The sequence below is a fragment of the Podarcis gaigeae genome, assembly GCF_964106915.1.
Source record: "Podarcis gaigeae genome assembly, chromosome: 8".
NCBI classification, from domain to species: domain Eukaryota; kingdom Metazoa; phylum Chordata; class Lepidosauria; order Squamata; family Lacertidae; genus Podarcis; species Podarcis gaigeae.
Window position 1 is genome coordinate 49,785,623 of NC_139684.1, and position 19,361 is coordinate 49,804,983.

The window sequence follows — 19,361 nt, forward strand, 5'->3', positions numbered from 1 at the left end:
TCTGAATAACAAAATACCCTGATTCAAAGCACTGCAAAGTCTGAGCATGTAACTGGCCCCATTATACTGGTAGTATCTCTTTTATATCAAGTATGTGTGCCTCTGTTGAATTACAATCAGATTTCCAAAGAAGGTTGAGAGACAGCATATTTTAGAGAATCAAAGATTTATTTACTATAGATGTAAAATCATTATTTTGAATTCTTTAAAGGTTAAACACTGACATTAATGAATATTTAATCCAACTGCTAACGGTATTCCTTCTTTAATATAAGCCTTTTTTAGATTTTCTTCCTATTCTTATTTAATGTCCAAACCTGTTTTGAAGTTAATTCACATGTGGGGTACTCATTTTGACTTGGAAGAAAAACACAATTTTATAGTTCAAATTGGGAAAAATAAATACAGTTAAATGGACAAAAGTACAAAGATTCATAAAACGTTTAGGGGTATGTGTACCCCTGTCCCCCCCACACACAAAAAACACTGTGTGTACATATCAATTTGAGTTCATTTAACAGGTAGATTTGGAATATAGAGATCTGTATTCCAGTGTTAATGACATCCATAGCTTCATACATTTGGAAAAATTCATACTTTTTTTGCGCTTTGTCCCTGTGTAAAATGGGATTGAGTTCATCTGAGGATGTACACATGGGCGTCGGCAGGGGTTAATAAACTGAGGATTTGCCCCCTAACATGAAGCCTGCCCCCCCCCAACATAAATCCTGGCTACGCCCATGGATGTACACAAGTTGCAAACAAACTTTTGCAAATAACAAAAGAATTTCTACCTATCGGTTCTCAGTTGCGGTCAGGCCTCAGAACCCAAGATCTTTCATATGCAACTGCTGAATGGGGGGGGGGGGGACGACCCTGTTTTATCCACATTCTTATCAATAAGCCATATTCCATTTTACAAATGGAGAGATAGAAAATGCTGGTCTACTTTTATTTCCAGCCGCGGATAAGATCTGGAAGGCACTAGGAGCAAACTGGGTGTGGGACTTGTTTCGTAGAACGCGGGGCCCTCATGAATATGGAAAACGCCAGGTATAAATATGTATGAGCTGCCTGTCAGTCTCTCCGCCGAGTTCCCTTCCACGCTCTTTCTCCCTCTCCTCCCGCCACCGGAAGTGCCCCGCCGGTCGGCGGATCGGGAACGGCCGAGAGCAACATGGCGGCTACTGCAGCAGCAGCGGCGGCGGCGGCAGGAGGAGCCGCAGCAGCCGTGTCACGGGCGCCGCCCGCTCGGCGGCCCGGCCTGGGCCTGGGGCTCGGCCGCCCTCCGCGCTCGGCGCCGCGCGGCCCCCGCGAGAGGCCGTCGAGCCCGTGGGAGCTGGTGAGGCCCTCGGTGACGGAGCTCTCGCGGGCCGTCAGGAGCAACATCCTGTGCACGGTGCCCGGCTGCGGCAAAGTGCTGCCCAACCCGCCGGCGCTGAGCATGCACCTCAGCAAGGCCCACGGCGTGCAGCAGCAGGTAAGCGGCGGCGCCGCCCTCCCCTCTCCCGCTCCTCCGGGGACCGAGCGCCTTCCCTCTCCCTCCAGAGGCGCGCCAGAGAGAGGTTTCACTTCAGCCCCACTTTTTAGCATTCGGTTTCTTTATAAGCTTCCTAGGTAACAATGTACTACTGATGGGTAGCTATCAGAATTCAATTATTTTCATTGATGGCAGCTATCTGAATTCAAATGTTAATCTTAATAATCACTCCCTTCCAGCATCGGTTTGTTCACAACGTTCCCAAGTCGTAGTTATTGATGGGTAGCTGACAAAATTCAATTATTAATTATAATAATCAGCACCTCCTCGCACCCCAAGCAATAATTATTAACTGGTAGCTATAGACATTCATTTATTAATAATAATAACAGCAACAAAAGCCCTTTTCCTATTCTCTGCACCCCACCCCCTTTTGGTTGATTTACCTCAGATACCCCTTTCCCCTCCCTCCCTCCAGTGGCATTCTTAATATCTTTTTAATGCTCTGTTGTTGTTGTGAGCCACTTTGAGCTCATTTTCTTTGCTTGAAAAGTGGTATGCCAGTACAATGTTAAATCAAACCTCAGAGACTCCCTTTCCCACTTCTTAGCTTTATTTAAAGGTTTCAGGCATATTTAGCAAAGCTGCCAGGATGCCATACAATCATGGTAATAAAATACCTTTTTTTAAAAAGCAAATGTTAGGGAGGGCCCATAGCTAAAGTGATGCACATCCTTTGTATGCATAAAGCTCCAGGTTTAGTCTTGGGACAAGATTCAATTTCTGCTAGTTGTGGCAGATGATACTGGGCTGGATGAACCATTTGATCAGATTTGGTGTGAGGTAGCTTCCTAGTTGCTCGTGTAGAAGATTCCTTGTTCAATACTCGCACCTTCAGTTAAAAGTATCTTATTGGGAAATAATTTTCCTTGAGATCCGAGAGACCTGTGGCCAGTCAAGATAGAAAATACTGAATTAGATAACCATTGGTGTAAGACTGGGAATAGCCAACATGGTGCCCTCTAGACATTTTAGACTACAGCTGCCACCATCAGCCCCAGCCATCATGACCAGTGATCAGATATTATGGGGGGATCATAGTCCATAACAACTGGTGGCCACCACATTGCCATTCCTGATCTAAATCATATGAATATGGTATATGAAAGTGCCATACTGTGTCCTTTGAGTCAGTATAATGGGCTGTATCCAAGGTTAGTTCTACTCAGAGAAGACCATGGAAACCCAACCCACTGTAACCTCATTTCATATGCTTTGAATGTAGAAGGTTTCAAGTTCAATCATCAGTATCTCCAAATGTTGGGAGTATAGTCAGACTATACTCAGCCTGAAATAAGGTAGTGAGGGTCTTATAGGGGGGAGGCAAAACACTGGGTTATTGAAATCAAAGTTAGAGAGGTCTCATACACTCACAAACACTCTGTGATGGAGTGGGGTTTGTGGTGGAAGCTTTACACTGCAGAGATCTTGCCCTTCCCCAAATGGTTCTGTCCCTCTAATACCTTTTATCCCTCAATAACTTGATCATCTGAGCCTCTTTGTCTGTTCACTTAGTACCTCCCAAAATTCTCTAGTTCGTAACTTGGTTGATTGGCGTCATAATTGCAAGTAACTTTGGCATTATCAGGATGTTTTCTGTTCTTCCTGGGGAAGACTGGGTACCAGCTATCCCTGGAATGTTATTTTCCTCTCATGCTTCTGGAATTTCTGTTAATCATAGGTTAGCCTGTGACTTCCAAGGACTGTGGCTCTTATTGTGGATTCTTAACTCTGTAGCTTCATGATGATTCTGTAGAGGCAGAATTCTAATGCTTTGTTCATTTGTGATACTCAGCAGTTCAGCTCAGCTGCCATCCTACTTCCTTTCCTTTAGTAATTTTTCAGCAGAAAGTATCCATTCTAACCATTCATTCACAGAGTTGCAATACATACCGTGATTGGTAACCATCCACCACACAGTCTGCTTGACCTAGAACAATGTGTAACATAAGTGCAGTGGTACCTCGGGCTAAGTACTTAATTCATTCCGGAGGTCCGTTCTTAACCTGAAACTGTTCTTAACCTGAAGCACCACTTTAGCTAATGGGGCCTCCCGTGCCGCCGGAGCACGATTTCTGTTCTCATCCTGAAGCAAAATTCTTAACCCGAGGTACTATTTCTGGGTTAGCAGAGTCTGTAACCTGAAGCGTATGTAACCCGAGGTACCACTGTAAAGGGTTGTTTGAGTAACAGGGCTGGGGAAGGCTTGCCTGTAATATTGGAGAACCACTGATCTTGCTCCCTCATAGTAAGCAAGTTTAGAACCAAAGCCCGAACTAGAAGTCTCAAGTGACTACATAATTTGAACTGAACCTTCCAGACACTTGCTGCTGCCACCTATTTAGCCCCATATGATGATATGTCTTTGTGCAAAAAGGAGACAAGTAGTGGTACCACTAATCTGTGACCCTCACCATAAGCATCTGACAAATCCCCTCACTATGATCCTCCTGTACACTCTCTCACACACTAAAAAGCTTTTTCTGTAAGCAAATATGAGGAGGCGCCTCTTGAAGGGCCAAATAATAAACTTACCCTAAAATCTGTTTCTTATCAGAGTCCTCAGTAGGCTCTTATATAAATGTACTAGGTGCAGGTCAGGGTTTCTTCAGACTCTCAGAATCCTTCAACTACGTACTATGGCCCACTGATACATGTTGCAGCTTCATTTGGCCTTGTTGCAGCCCTTCCTGATTCCTCACTCCAGCCAAACATCCTGCCTGCCAAGCTGTGCTGTTGTTAAAATCAGGCAAGAGCATTCCCATTTAAAATATTTAGAAATCCCTTCCTAAGCTCTGAAACTGTACTTCATCTAAGCTTTCTAGGTTCAATGAACAGTATCCCCTCACTATCTACATTGCTTTATCGCAACCTATGTGCTCTTTCATTCCACAAATTCACTCTGTACAGTGGTACCTTGGTTCTCAAACTTAATCCATTCCGGAAGTCCGTTCCAAAACCAAAGCGTTCCAAAACCAAAGCGCGCTTTCCCGTAGAAAGTAATGCAAAATGGATTAATCCATTCCAGACTTTTAAAAACAACCCCTAAAACAGCAATTTAACATGAATTTTACTATCGAATGATATCATTGATCCATAAAATGAAAGCAATAATCAATGTACTGCAGTCACACAACCAATCAATCAGTAGCTGAACGGGGTTCCACACTGTCACAAAATCAAAACAAAAAAGAGCTACAAAAATGCAAAATAAATAGCAAAAACAGACAGACCTCAGCATAACACTCAAAACGGAAGTGTGGCACTCAAAACGGAGCATGTTCAGCTTCCGAAAAAAATTTGCAAACCAGAACACTTACTGCTGGGTTTGCAGTGTTTGGGTTCCAAGTTGTTTGAGTACCAAGATGTTGAGAACCAAGGTACCACTGTACTTTTCTTAAAATCTCTGAGTATGCCCCAGGTAAGGACAACTTCATAACCTTCCCAGACCTAGCCTGAAACCCTAGTAACCTAATCACTGTAGCTATGAAAGGCTCACTGTACTTACGGTAATTACAGATTCCTTCAGCTGCTCTGTGTATTTCAGGCTAAGCAAGGAAACCTCCTTTCACCAAAGCCAGAATCCCTACCACTAATCTTTCTTTTCTCCCGTAACTTTCTCTTCTCTTGTGTTTAACTTGAAAATGAGCTTTGTGCCCAAGCCCATGGTGCTGTTTTCAAAATCCTGGTATTTAAATGAAGTACTCACATCTTTGCTACTGCCTTTATGGTTGGGTTTCTGCTTCTGATTGTACTTTGTTGATAATATTATTTAAGTTTTAATCTCTTTCCAAATTTGAAATGTGACCTTTAATGGGAAGTGGCTAGAGGCTTCCTCCAAATCCCTTCCAGAAGTGCTTGATAAAACCTCTGGTGGGAAGCTGTAGCTATTTAGAGCAAAACGAGTGTTTCTAAAACAATGTCCTCCATCTCGCAGCCAGATACTTTGTTTGGAAAGTACTGACTTAATTAAGATTTTGAAGTAATGTGACAATAATATTGCAACAGGTCCTACTTGGACTTCTTGTAATGTCTCCTCATCCCTTTACATATCCCAGGGTGACATAATGGGCATGTTGGGCTTTTACCTCAGAGATATCTTTTCAGACTTATTTTTGCTCCAACCAACAAAGAGTTTTCTCAAAATGGTATTCTATATTTTAGTGCCAATATTACAGTAGACAGTAAGATACCTGATACTGCTTTAAAACTATGAGTACAGTGGTACCTCAGGTTACATACGCTTCAGGTTACAGACTCTGCTAACCCAGAAATAGTACTCATCCATGGATCTCACTAGGTGACCTTGAGGCAGTCATTATTCTTCAGCCTAACATACTTCATGTAGTAGTTGTGAAGATAAAATGGATGGGTGGAAGACTGAGATGAAAAATGTAATAAATAAATGCTGGCAGCTTTTTGTTGTTTTTAAAGATTCTTTTGCTCCAACCAACAAAGAGTTTTCTCAAAATGGTATTCTATATTTTAGTGCCAATATTACAGTAGACAGTAAGATACCTGATACTGCTTTAAAACTATGAGTACAGTGGTACCTCAGGTTACATACGCTTCAGGTTACAGACTCTGCTAACCCAGAAATAGTACCTTGGGTTAAGAACTTTGCTTCAGGATGAGAACAGAAATCATGCTCCGGCGGCGCGACAGCAGCAGGAGGCCCCGTTAGCTAAAGGGGTGCTTCAGGTTAAAAACAGTTTCAGGTTAAGAATGGACCTTCGGAACCAATTAAGTACTTAACCTGAGGTACCACTGTATATGGAAATCTGTATACCCTTGTGAGTGAATTTTGAAGTGAGACTTGCATTGTATATGGGGAAACTGAGCTCTGTAAAATTAACAGGAAGACTCCAGTCACTGGGTCTGTGAGCCAGTTTTAAGTCACCACTCATCCATGGATCTCACTAGGTGACCTTGAGGCAGTCATTATTCTTCAGCCTAACATACTTCATGTAGTAGTTGTGAAGATAAAATGGATGGGTGGAAGACTGAGATGAAAAATGTAATAAATAAATGCTGGCAGCTTTTTGTTGTTTTTAAAGATTCTTTTGCTTAAAGATGGAAAATATTTTTCATTCCTAGGGATTTATATATGCTACCACTACTGTTTATTAACAGAAGGGTAGGAAGGGCCTGAAGAGTAGAGAGAGTCTTCCTGCATTCTTCAGGACTGAATCGTTGCATTTCAGGTTTTAGCATCTCTAGGCTGTTCTCTCACACTTTCCCCACTCCTTTTTGAAAGGGAAGATAAAAAGAAGTTAGAGAAGAGGTTGGGCACCGATGATGAAACTTACACTCCAGCCAGTCTGAGCATGTATCTAATTCAGCTGGTTTGGAAAGCCTTGGATTACAAATGCTTGGGGACCTTAATGTATAAAGAGAATGCCACACTTTAAAAAGCCTTTAAAAGTTCTGCAGTCCAAATTTTACACCAAGGAAAGCTGTCTCTTTGTATTAATTGAACCACACCCATATACTTCTGCAATCAAACTATTTTGTAATGTTGGGCACTGAATCCCTGTCTCCAAACTACTGGAATTAAGCCCTATCTCAAAGCTACTGGAAATCCTACTGATTTCCTTCTGGCTTGTGAGATTTTAGGAGCCATATCCACGCATATTTCAAGCAAATCTTTCCAACCAGAAGTGCCAGAAACTTTGCGTTTTTTAATATAATATTATAGGAAATAATACGCTCATTATTCTGTGTTTTTGTCCATGCTTGCTCTGAATCACAGTATGCTCAAAAACCTGCTCGAGTTCAGCTATGGAGAGACTGGAGCAATCAGTGGTTCCTTGATCTGGTTCATGGCTCTGACATCACAAGTTATTGGTATAGCACTAGTCTCCTTAGCTTCAGTTTGTTTTGAATTTAATATTACACTCTCTTGCTTTTAGATGTTTGGTTCTAAATTGGTTGGTCTAAAAGTTCAGCATAATGTTTTCTGCAAAATGTTTCTGTTTCCTAAGTGACAGTGTTCACTCAATCATATCTTCATGGTTTAACAAGCCCAGATGTGAATAAGCCTTGAGTCCACACACACCCTTCCCCCCTTCTTGGTGCCTCAAAATTAACCCCAGAATTCTTCATCTATTCTTATTACACTAGCACTAGGAAACTGGTTGTCTCAGGTTTGGAACATTTTCAAACCATGGTTTAAAATCCTGGGTGGTTGGGAACATTGTAACTGTGTTACTGGGACCTATCGTTAACTGAAAATTGCCTTGCTTCTCACAGCGTACCAAGGAAAAAAGTGGCAGCATGTGGATAGCATACCCTCCAACATTTCTCCGATGAAAATAGGGACATCCCATTCCATAATGATAATTTTACTATTTATACCCCACACATCTTACTGGGTTGCCTCAGCCACTCTGGGCAGCTTCCAACATATATGAAAACATAATGAAACATTTAAAAAACCTTCCCTATACAGTATTTGCCTTCAGACAGCTCAGGGGGTAGATAACTCCATACCATACCCTCCAACATTTCTCCAGTGAAAACAGGGACATCCTAAGGAAAAGCAGGACATTCTGGGATCAAATCAGAAACCAGGACGGCTTCTCTAAATCAGAGCACATGAGATAGAGCACATGAGCAAAAGCCTTGTACATACCTCTGCTTATTTAGCCAGGATTGACCCAAACTGGGTTAGTGAATAATCAACTACCTGTCATATAATCTAGGCAATTAGAGTGAGCTGGGATGTAAACTACCTAAAGTTTTTATTCCATATAGGGAATAACTGAAACATGTACAGAAGTTTCAAGTGGAGAGTCTCTTCAGTATGCAGGCAGGCAAAATGCTGTATAAAGACAAGCTTTATTTGTATTCCAGATACTTCTAAACCCCAAACATTAGATACAATTTAATAATATTCTTCTCCTCCTACAGGATGGAAAAATAAATCCTGCAATAAGGAAAGACTTGAAAACGCCACAGAAATACTACTGTTGTCCTATTGAAGGTTGCCCTAGAGGACCAGAAAGGCCTTTTTCACAATTTTCTCTTGTAAGACAGGTATGTATTCTAACTACATTATTCAATAAATAGAACAATATAATTTATATGGACCATCTTATTCAAGAGCTATGCATCTTTCTGAATTGCAAGATTTCTGTGTAAATGTATACCATTATAATCATATGAGAAGCTTCATATTAATGTCATTTCATATTGTCAGTTGTCTATTGTTTATGGGATCAGTGTATTGGGAAAGAGCTCTCATGGAACTAGGGAGCCTGCAGCATCATTGCACAGGTTTTATACATGCTACTCTTTCGTTAGAAAATTAAACTTATTAAATGTGTTGAGATATGCCTTCAGTAGCTGAAAATGAAAGGAGCAAATTGGAGGGTAATTTTGCTGTAGATCTCTGACTAGTTAATTCAGTTACTCCTTTGACTCTCTGTAATATGCCCTCTTTTCACCAGAAGTACATAACTGTGTAAAACTTATAATGGGCCTGTGTAGATTATTGAGAACCTTAACTGCAAACTTCATGCAGGCTGCATGTCAGAGATCTGGATCTTCTAAGAAATGCATTCTCTGATTCTTAATAACTTTTGAAAGAGTGGAATTGTTAAAATCAGTTGCAGTATTTATTGAGTTGAGGTGCAGCAAGATGTGGACTTTCGTTCCCATGTTTTAACCATTTTCAGGAATTCCAGAAAAATCTTGAAACCCCTTTATCAGCTCCAGTCAGTCATATGAAAATGCATCAAAAATTATCTTGACAGCATGCTTAAAAGTGCCTTGTCTTGCATAGACAAGGCTGGAACTTGAACAGCTTTGTGTCTCAAACATAGTACCACTTTCTTTTGTTTGTGAAGGACCATCACTCAGCGACAGAGCACTGGCATTTCCAGGTAGGGCTCAGAAAAAGCCCAGTCTGAAATCCTGAAGCCGCTGCCAGTCAGTGTAGACAATACTGACCTAGATGAACCAGTGCTGTCCAAGGCAGTTTCCTATAACTTACCTAACTTTTGTTTTTATATTTCAGCATTTTATGAAAATGCATGCTGAAAAGAAGCATAAATGTGATAAATGCAGCAATTCCTATGGCACCATATGGGATCTGAAGCGACATAGTGAGGACTGTGGCAAGTCTTTCCAGTGTACTTGTGGATGCCCCTATGCTAGCAGGACAGCATTATTGTCTCATATTTATAGGACACAGCATGAGATCCCTGTTGAACATAGGTAAGGGCAACATTTTTCCTTTGTTAACTGTTTCATATATGTGCACATATATTTGCCTTAAAACATTGGAAGGTGGAGGAGTTCTAACACCATTCTGTGAAGATCACTGCCACTGACAGCTTCCCTTATCTTACCAACAATTTTTTTTAAGGATAACTAAAGAGGCATGGATTTTTCCAGGCTTTTATACAATCAATTATTATCCAACATGCTGCCACCAGTAAAAGTGATTGTGTTTGAACTATCTAAGAATTCAGAATGCATTTCCATCCAATGTGGGGAGGCGGGGTGACTACTGCTTTTGAAGTCCTTTATCAAAACGCGGGTGGCGCTGTGGGTAAAAGCCTCAGCGCCTAGGGCTTGCCGATCGAAAGGTCGGCGGTTCGAATCCCCGTGGCGGGGTGCGCTCCCGTTGCTCGGTCCCAGCGCCTGCCAACCTAGCAGTTCGAAAGCACCCTCGGGTGCAAGTAGATAAATAGGGACCGCTTACTAGCGGGAAGGTAAACGGCGTTTCCGTGTGCAGCTCTGGCTCGCCAGAGCAGCGAAGTCACGCTGGCCACGTGACCCGGAAGTGTCTCCGGACAGCGCTGGCCCCTGGCCTCTTGAGTGAGATGGGCGCACAACCCCAGAGTCTGTCAAGACTGGCCCGTACGGGCAGGGGTACCTTTACCTTTACCTTTTATCAAAATGCTTAATGCACAGTACTATAGACTGTGTGGAATTACAGTGCAAGTTTTACTTTTAGGTCAGCATTTTTGGCTGCTAAACTGCTGTAAGATTATGCTTTGGTTGAATAACCTAGGCACAGAGTTTAACTGTAACTCTGATTTATTTACCCAGCAATGCAGTTTTCTGCTTAACCTTACCTTACTTCAGTGTGTTACTATTTTTATTTCTCTAAGTATGCTTTCAAGGCAAACAATTCAAATTATTCTAAAGTCTGTTATAGAAATGGTAAAAGTGGTGGGGTGGGAAAGATTTGGAGGGAATGAAAGAATATGTGCTACAGCTGTACCTAGTCAAAGATTTTGTAATATTTACAGGGATCCACCAAGTAAGAAAAGGAAAATTGAAACCTCTGTATCCAATCAGTTGGTGGGAGAAAAAGTTAAAGGAGCTTCTGCCAGTGTCCAGACCAGATGTACTAGCACTAAAGACTTGGAAACCTCTGAGATGAAGCCAGCAGCTTCCTTTGAAGATTCTAGCTGTTCCTATACTACTAAGCAAACACAAACGCAGCCAAAAAATTCACCAAAGTTGCTTCTGCCAAAGCCAAAAGTGGCTTTGGTTAAACTCCCTGTAATGCAGCTTACTCAATTGCCTATCTTTGTATCAGCACCAGACTCTTCTGTCAAACCCGTTGTAGTTGCCGTTGATGACAAAGGCTCTGTTATGAGTACTGTTCACCTAATGCCTCTGCCGGTAGGATTTATGATACCAGGACTGGAGGCTGAAACACTTGCATTTAAAAGCACCTTGCCCCTTTCAAAAACCAAAAATGCTGGCAGTGTTGAGCCAGTCAGCACAGGTATCCAGGTCAATTTGGGTAAAGGGGCATCAGATAATACAATCCAAGATCTGGAAGCCATATGCTACAAGAACGGGATTTGTTCAACAAATGTGCAGACGGACTTATCTTATATTTCGCAGAACTTTGTGACATCTGCAGCCTGGACTCCTGATTCATCAGTGTCCTCTTGTTCTCAAACAGACCTGACGTTCAGCTCTCAGGTTTTGTTGCCAATTAATGTGCAGACACAGACACTGTTACCCAGTTCAAAGTTGACTTCTTCCATAGCTGCTCAGACAGATGCACTTGCACAGGCTTGCTTTCAGTCATGTGGAATTTCTCGGGAGACTCAGACCAATAGGTCGCAGAAAGATATGGATGGGAGAGTACAAATGGACCAGGCTGTAATGTGCAATGACATTTTTGACAGTGTTAGTTCATCATTCAGTGATTCAGCCACAGTGGGACTTCCAGGCAGCAACTTGATGGCTGCAGGCCTGGGTCAAAGTCTGCTGCAAAGAGGAAGCTGCAAATCTTTGAGTCCAGACACTAAGTGTGAGCCAGTTATCAGCTTCAGTGCACAAAATAATATTCTCCCACAGCAGGTTATGACAGACAATCAGACCCAGACAATGGAGTTACTGAACGATCTTGAAACTATTTTTTCTAATAACACAGCGGGTCAGTCATTGGATAACCGTAGTCTTTTGACTGACACTAGCTCGCATGCTGGCACACCCTTGCCTTCTGGCCCTACGCAGAACACAGGAATTGATTTTGACATTGAGGATTTCTTCACAGCCTCCAATATCCAGACACAAACAGAAGAGACCCAGCTGAACTCTGAGCCAGTCTTGGAGTTACTAGATATTGAAACCCAGACAGATTTATTTTCAGATAATGCCACCCAGTCCTATAGCTGCAGGGGTAATCCCAATTTCTTAGGTTTGGAGATGTTTGACACACAGACCCAGACAGACTTAAATTTCTTTTTAGACAGCCCCTATTTGCCTTTGGGGAGCATCTTGAAACAGTCTACCTTCTCTATGAGCACAGACTCATCTGATACAGAAACACAGACAGAAGTGCATTTTCCTGCAAAAAATTCCTCTAACCAAATGGCAGAAAGCAAAGTCCAGCTGAATAGTGCTGAAACACAGACCATGGATAGCTGCTTTGAAACCCTTGGCAGTTTATTTCTTACTAGCAATGAGACTCAGACTGCTATGGATGACTTTTTGTTGGCTGACTTGGCCTGGAATACAATGGAGTCACAGTTCAGTTCAGTCGAAACACAGACTTGTGCAGAATTGTGTTCTCTGTTTCAGGGTCCTGATAAATCAAACCATTGAGTGCTGTTCTCAAACTCTTTTCTTTGAGGATTAAGTTATGTGTGGGTAGGAGAAACTGACATTCAAGTCACCTCCACTGAATGTAATTGACCACATATGGTTGGTTTACAAACTGTATAAGGTACTTTAACTGTTTTGTGTTTACTAATATGAATCCTGTGTGCATATGTTTACTGCTGTGTGTTTGTGTATGTTTGAACACTTCATAACTGGTAGTAATCTTGTGTCTGCCCTCTGCTATGCTGAGTTACATTTTTTTAAAAAACTCTTTTAAGTTCCAAACTCATAGCTGTTAGTAATACCTGTCCTCTGATCTTGACTATTAACGCAGCAGTCCTGTACTTGGGAAGAAGTCCACTAAACAGAGTGGAGTTCTTGAGTAATCAAACATGGAATTGTGCTGTAGGTGTTTGTTTGTTTTTTAATGGACCAAAACCTAGTTTTCTTTAAATTCTGGCTCATTCCCCAAATCCTGAAAATGGAGCTCTTCTCTTTTTTCTTCTTGTTTTTGGAGTTCATCGTTGCAATTCAGCTCTACAGGGGTTACATCATGGTTGTGCCCAAGAATTCCTACAGATTCACGCTTCCGCATGTTGCTGTGACATAGGCTAACAATTTGGCAGGAATGTGCCCTACATAATTGCAGCAGCTTGTTGCTTGCTAGAAAACCAACCAAAGTACAGAACAAGTTTTCTTTCTCTCTCTCTCTCTCTCTCTCTCTCTCTCTCTGTGTGTGTGTGTGTGTGTGTGTGTGTGTGTGTCTCATCTGGCTTCTAATCCATATAAATTTAGTAAGACTTCATACTTGCGACTGTGGGTAGGTGGACAACTGAATATTGACATCACCATGCTAAGAAAAATGTGCAGCAGTACACTTTGGATTCTGTACAGCTAAGCTATACCCAAACTAGGATTACTGAAATTAATCTAATTTAGCCATGTCCATTAATTTTGGTTGGTCTGCTCAGTGTATGACTAATGTTGAATACAACCCAACATGTTTAACATGGGTAAATCCTTGTTGATCATGGATTCAATTTTCTTGAAACAATGTTAGTAGCCTGTAAGACGTTTAGTTTCTGAACAGTCTTGCCAAGTTCTAGCAGACAGTTTGGAATTAAGCTCAATGGCTTGCAAAAATCTATATTAAGTAAAGAAAAGAAAGGAAGGCACCAGTGCAGAAATGAGAGAGGATACTTCAAATATACACTTGGATATATGTTATTTAATTCAGTGTATTTTGTGTCAGCAAATCTTCAGAGCTGCTGGTTTTCATTGCCTCTGAAAAGGGATTATTGACTAAAATTTCCAATGTACCTTTTTTCTTTTTAATCTGTCCTAAGAGCTTATGTCAAACAATACTTTGGAAACATAGCTGCAAGGCAAACTATGAGAACGCTGTGAGTTCCTATCTGCTCAGGACAAGATTACTAGGAAGCTCTTCTACCAAGTGATAAAGGAAATTGTTCATCAAAATAGCAGATGGCATGTGTTCAGCTACAGCTTTTACCTGCTGTTGAACATAAAGTTCTGTTTGTGCTTGAATTCTTTAAATTCATGTTGAGCCCTCAGCTCCTCCAAGAACAACTTATCTTTCAAAGAGCAAAAAAACTTAAGGCTAGGATGGAGGATCTGTGGTCCTCCAGATGTTCCTGGGCTACAACTGTTATCATCCCTAACAATTGTCCTTACTGGCTGAGGCTGATGGGAGTTGGGAGTTCAGCAACATCTGGAGAGCACCATGTTCAGTGGTAGGGCCTGTTGTTGTCTTTGTATAGTGCTGCTAATGGTCTGTCAGCATAGTCCCATCACTTCCACACTGATTTTGGGTCTTACCTTCTAACTCTTACCCAAAATACTCTGTGCAAAGTCTAAAGTGTTAGCAACTGCTCAGTGTTATCTGTTGATGTTCTTCTATTTCCGTTTTTTGTTTATTGAAGAGAATATCCTACACTGGATATTTGCAATCTTCATTAATTGTATGCAGGGTTTATTTTTTCTCTCTCCAAGCATTTATTCCGCAGAATTGAGCATCTATTTCCGAATGAGCCTTGGATAAGCATTTGGAAGAATAACTCTCAACTGGGTCCTGTACGTACATAACACTTTGGTATGCACCAGCTGATTGCTTCAGCCAAAGAGTGGCAAACAGCTTCCAGGTTGATGCAGGTTACACACTGTTCTTCAATCAATCTCTAGATTGATGCTGTTTAACAAGCGATGAAGCTGAAATGATGCAGTTTGGTCAGAGTCCCAGCCAGCAGTGAAATAATGACATCACTAGGGTGCACTCTTTATGTATCATGCAAGTTGTTTTGATCTAAGGTCAATTGTCAGTCAGGAGTGGTACTGTTATTCCTCCATGGTCACACGAATTATTTATTATTATTTATTATTTGATTTATTACTTGCCCTTCCACCATAAGATCCCAGGTTGGTTCACAACAATTTAAAATACATTAAAAAGATGGCACTCCAGAAATTTAACTATACTCTTGTTGGGATGTAACTAAAAAGTCCCTTATCCCACTGAAGCTTAGTGCTTCCAGTGCAAAGCTAGTGTCATCCGGCTTGCTGTGGTATACAGCTTGGTACTTGCAGTTCAGAATGTAGTAGCCTAGGTGCACTTTTGATTAAAGTGTCCATGGGCACCTTGAAGTGGGTTTGAATTGTTGTTGCGTATCTGTGGTCAGGGTGTTCAGGCACTAATATGAGTATGTATATTAAGCTTTTCCACAAACAAAACAGGCAGCTGTTCTGGGTCCCCCACACCTTAAACAAAGTACCACTAATGCAGTGGAGATCATGTTGGTATATAATCGCCTTCTTAAGTTGATGTGATTGTCTTTAAGCAGCTACTTATAGATGGGTACTGCCAGTGCCAATACTATAGTGCAGATTGACCTTTGGGCTCTATTCTGTTACTGGTATCTTATCCTACATAGGGTGCTTATGCAATAGCTCGCCTTGAACTGCTGCTGTGACTAAATCAATCCATGGATTTCTGCTTGTGGGAGAAGAAATGTTCCACACTCCTTGGACTCATAGAAGACGACTTAAAAGCCATCCACAGCTCAGTGTACAAAACTACAGTAGCTTATTTTCTCCTCCAGGAATGGCAGATCTCCTGCATGCCCCACTTTTGGCTATCTTCTTTCCTTAGTAGGAGATTCCAAGAATATATTTGCTATAGAGAGAAAATATTGACTCAGCCTAGTCATATTTGCAGAAAAGACCTGGTTTCTGAACACCTTTCACGTTCCTGGCATCCTTTTCAAGGAGATTTTGAGCCTGTCTTCGAAATGCATCTTGTAACATTTTGTTCTTTGTTTCTATTGATTGTTTCCCCCCACCATTTCATCAGAGTGATTGAACCAGAATGTTGCTCAGTTTGCAACTGTCTGCACACAATCCTTGTATTTGATTAATATGAGTTAATTAAAGGGAGTTTGGTGCATAAGCTATATCTTCTGCCTTTGGTTTTCCAATTCCATAGTATTTTCTAGCAATCAGGGTAACCTACCTGCTAATGAGGGAGCAGTAAACAGATTTGAATTTTTAAAGAATTGGTTTATATACAAGTGTTTAGCATGATTGTCATGACCTAGACACAGAGGGCCCACTTGCTTGACACAATAGCTACAGGAAGGTAAGTTTCTGTCAGCATGAACCACCTGACCTGAATAGAGGTTGATACCACATATCCTCCTTCTGAGCTGGAGATTATCCCTTGTTAGATCTAAACCACCCAGCCCTCCGTAACCTATCAAACTTAGCATGTTGTTGTCAAAAGCAAACTAAGAATGTCCTGCTCAGCTTCTCCATATTAATCTTCTACTTCATAGAAGGTGAAAGATGCTAATATACATACTGATATCTTAGTGCTTGTGTGACTAGCCCTGATTGCTATAGTACTAAGAAACAAGAAATGCCTTTCAATCTGCTGGACGCTGATATATACAGACATGATCTTCCTTACAATCCCAAGTATAATACAGCATGCATGGTGCATATAGTCAGCTGACATTTACATCAGCTCTAACTTGAGTCCTGTCTTCTATAGGGAAACACTCATCCTTGAAATTCTTCACTTTTTCTTCAGTTAAGGGTTAAAATTAACTTGAACTAAAAACCAACCATATTTGTTTTTCGGCAACGATAATAAGGCAAGTACTACAAGTTACTACCCATCTCAGGCAAACGACAAGAAACTTTGGCAAGCTGTTCCTTCCAGGGTTTGGTTGCTTCCTTTCTCACACCTGCTTCTAGAGGGCTTAGTTGTCTTTTTTGAGCATCTGAAAACAGGGCCTAACACTCACTGTGCTGGGTGAGTTGCTTAGTATCATTTTAAAGTAAAATAACTCGTTCACAATCACTGTACAGTAGCCTTTGCCAACCTGGTGCCTTCCAGATGTTCCCATAAGCCCAAGCCAACACAGCCAGGTTGGCAAAGGCAGCGTTAGAGGTTACCTGTGGCAGTAGATGCACCCAGGATATTTGCCTGTCATTGTAGCTGGTTCGAGATGGATGAAAGAGTAAAAGAGGATGAGCAGGCAGGAAATAGACAACCACCTCTTAATTGTTTGCAAAGCTTATATTAACTTTTAAAGGGACATTCTTGAATATCATTTTGCACCACGAAATAGCACTAGTCTGCTTAATGGATATTTCTAAACTTGAAAACAAAAAACCTGAGTTGCAGAGCTTAGTGTGATGTCTTACTCTTGCTGGATCAAAGTATGGTATTTCATTTCATTATGCTTGCTAATTTTCAAGAAAAATTCTAGGTGTGCATACATACACACACATGCTTCACATGTGACTGCAGATTGAGATGGCGTACACAGACACTGGAAATGAAACTCTGTGAGCCTCTGCATGCTTTATGGGGATTTGGGTTTTTGGAGGTTGGGGACTTGTTTCTGACTAAATGTAGGATTGCACTGTGAATAAACATGTGTCTAGGCTGTGTATGGGCTGCAGATGGGAACACGTATGCTTGATTACACCTCAACCCCCCTGCATTTTTTTTTTAATTCCCTAATACCTAGTTTCCATATAGAAAATAAGAGGGAATCCTTTTGTATGGAGGAGCATTCAATAATGTGAGCCTCACCTGCAGCCTAAGCATGGGTATACCATGTCAGAAGCAATACTGTGTCATTGAACAATACCAGTGAACTAAGGGGTTTTGTCCACTGCAAGTTGCCTGAAATGTGAAAATGAGTAAATACACAGAGTTTATCTATTAAAGGGACAAGGGTTGTATCAGAACCTTGGCATGTAGATGAAACATCTGAATTACACCGTATTACATTCCAGCATCGATCATGTATATCATTGAACATTTTCTGTATCCAATTCTTGCACTTTATGGAGTTTTTGCAAGGAAACAATACAGTGCTGTTGTTTCCTAGCCTCAAGAGAATGACTTCCATTTCATCACTGAGGGGGTAAGGAGCAGATGGGCTGGAGGAATCCTGAATAAAAATGAAACTGAGGCCTGTTACCTTTAAGAGGAGGTTGTCATATGATTACGGTTTTAATATCTGGCTGGAAAATCTCATTCTCGTTTGCAGCTGCAATTTTCACTACACCCTCCTTTCTGCCATGTTTAGGGACAGAGTAGTCCTCTTTTTCTAGGGGTTTCCCCCCTCTCATTTGTGCCCACTTTGTTAAAGATCAAATTTATCTACTACAGTTAAATCTGTTATTCTTTATGGAGCCACAGGCCTCCTTTTTCTCCTCCAATGCATACGTATTCTCTTCAGGCAGCTAATCAAGATGAAATGCCAAAGAGCACATTAATCTTACACGTGCACGCAATGACAATTTAGACCAACATGCAAGTGCACAGTTTCCTCTGCTTTCAGACAGTAAAATGGTAGAACTGACTCTTCTCTGTCCATTAGGTGTTTGCACACACTACTGCATGCATAGAACTGCAAATACTGTGAGCTTTAAATAAATGAACTCTCTGTCTTGAATAAAAATGTTCAGGTTAAGGGCCTACCTGTATATATAATGAAACACATTTATGTCACAAAGATGAACAAATAAATGTATTTCTGCCTTAACTCACCAGTTTTTCCCCCCTGCCTCTTGTTTTACACTAAATGGTTACTTGAACACTTTGCCATTTCATTCCTCTATTGAAAAGAAATAGTTGGGTCTAGAAAGCGGATTATACTGTGAAATAGAAACGCAATGTCACACTTTTCACTAGCCCCTGTCAAATCGCTGTAGTGCAATAGCCTTTGGCTGTGTGGATGGAGATAGCATTTCTTGCCTGAAAACCAAAGTAGTGATAAAGGGTATGGTCTTGCCCTGATGCAAGGGGTTTGCAAATGATGGGTCGTGACTGCAGGAGATGTAGCCATGCTGGCATTCTTTTCCCAGGGCTATGCAAGCGTGGCTATGGTTTAATATGGGGTGGCCAACAGTTCTGAATGCAGGGGCTGCATTCCGTGGGGGAAAGGTGGTCAGAGGCCGCATAACGGCAGTAGGCAAGGCTGGAGCCAATGGATAGCCCACCCCTTTTCCCTCACAGCTTTTCCCCATTTCATCAACCATTCCTCCTCACATAAGCCAACCCCTTCCATCCTTATAACAGACATGCTTCCATCCTCCATCCAGTCTCAAACACACACATACACAAACCCCCTCATACCAGCTATTCTTCCTCTCTTCCATTCTGTTTTTCTGTTCGTTTCTCTGTTGTTCATCATATTATTTTATC

At 41.4% G+C, this 19,361-nt stretch overlaps 1 protein-coding gene across 2 annotated transcripts; it reads left to right on the forward strand.

Moving 5' to 3' along the window:
* The first annotated feature begins 295 nt into the window (after positions 1 to 295).
* On the forward strand, positions 296 to 18,703 carry ATMIN (ATM interactor). Of its 2 annotated transcripts, none has more exons than XM_083752071.1 (4): positions 296 to 1,480; positions 8,453 to 8,578; positions 9,561 to 9,760; positions 10,804 to 18,703. In XM_083752071.1, exons 1-4 carry the CDS (start codon positions 1,178 to 1,180, stop codon positions 12,620 to 12,622), a joined length of 2,448 nt encoding a protein of 815 aa, XP_083608197.1. In that variant the 5' UTR covers positions 296 to 1,177; the 3' UTR covers positions 12,623 to 18,703. The 2 variants fall into 2 exon arrangements, with proteins under 2 accessions (XP_083608197.1, XP_083608196.1); XM_083752070.1 differs by having other exon boundaries at positions 1,307 to 1,480; positions 8,450 to 8,578.
* Positions 18,704 to 19,361: the final 658 nt, after the last annotated feature.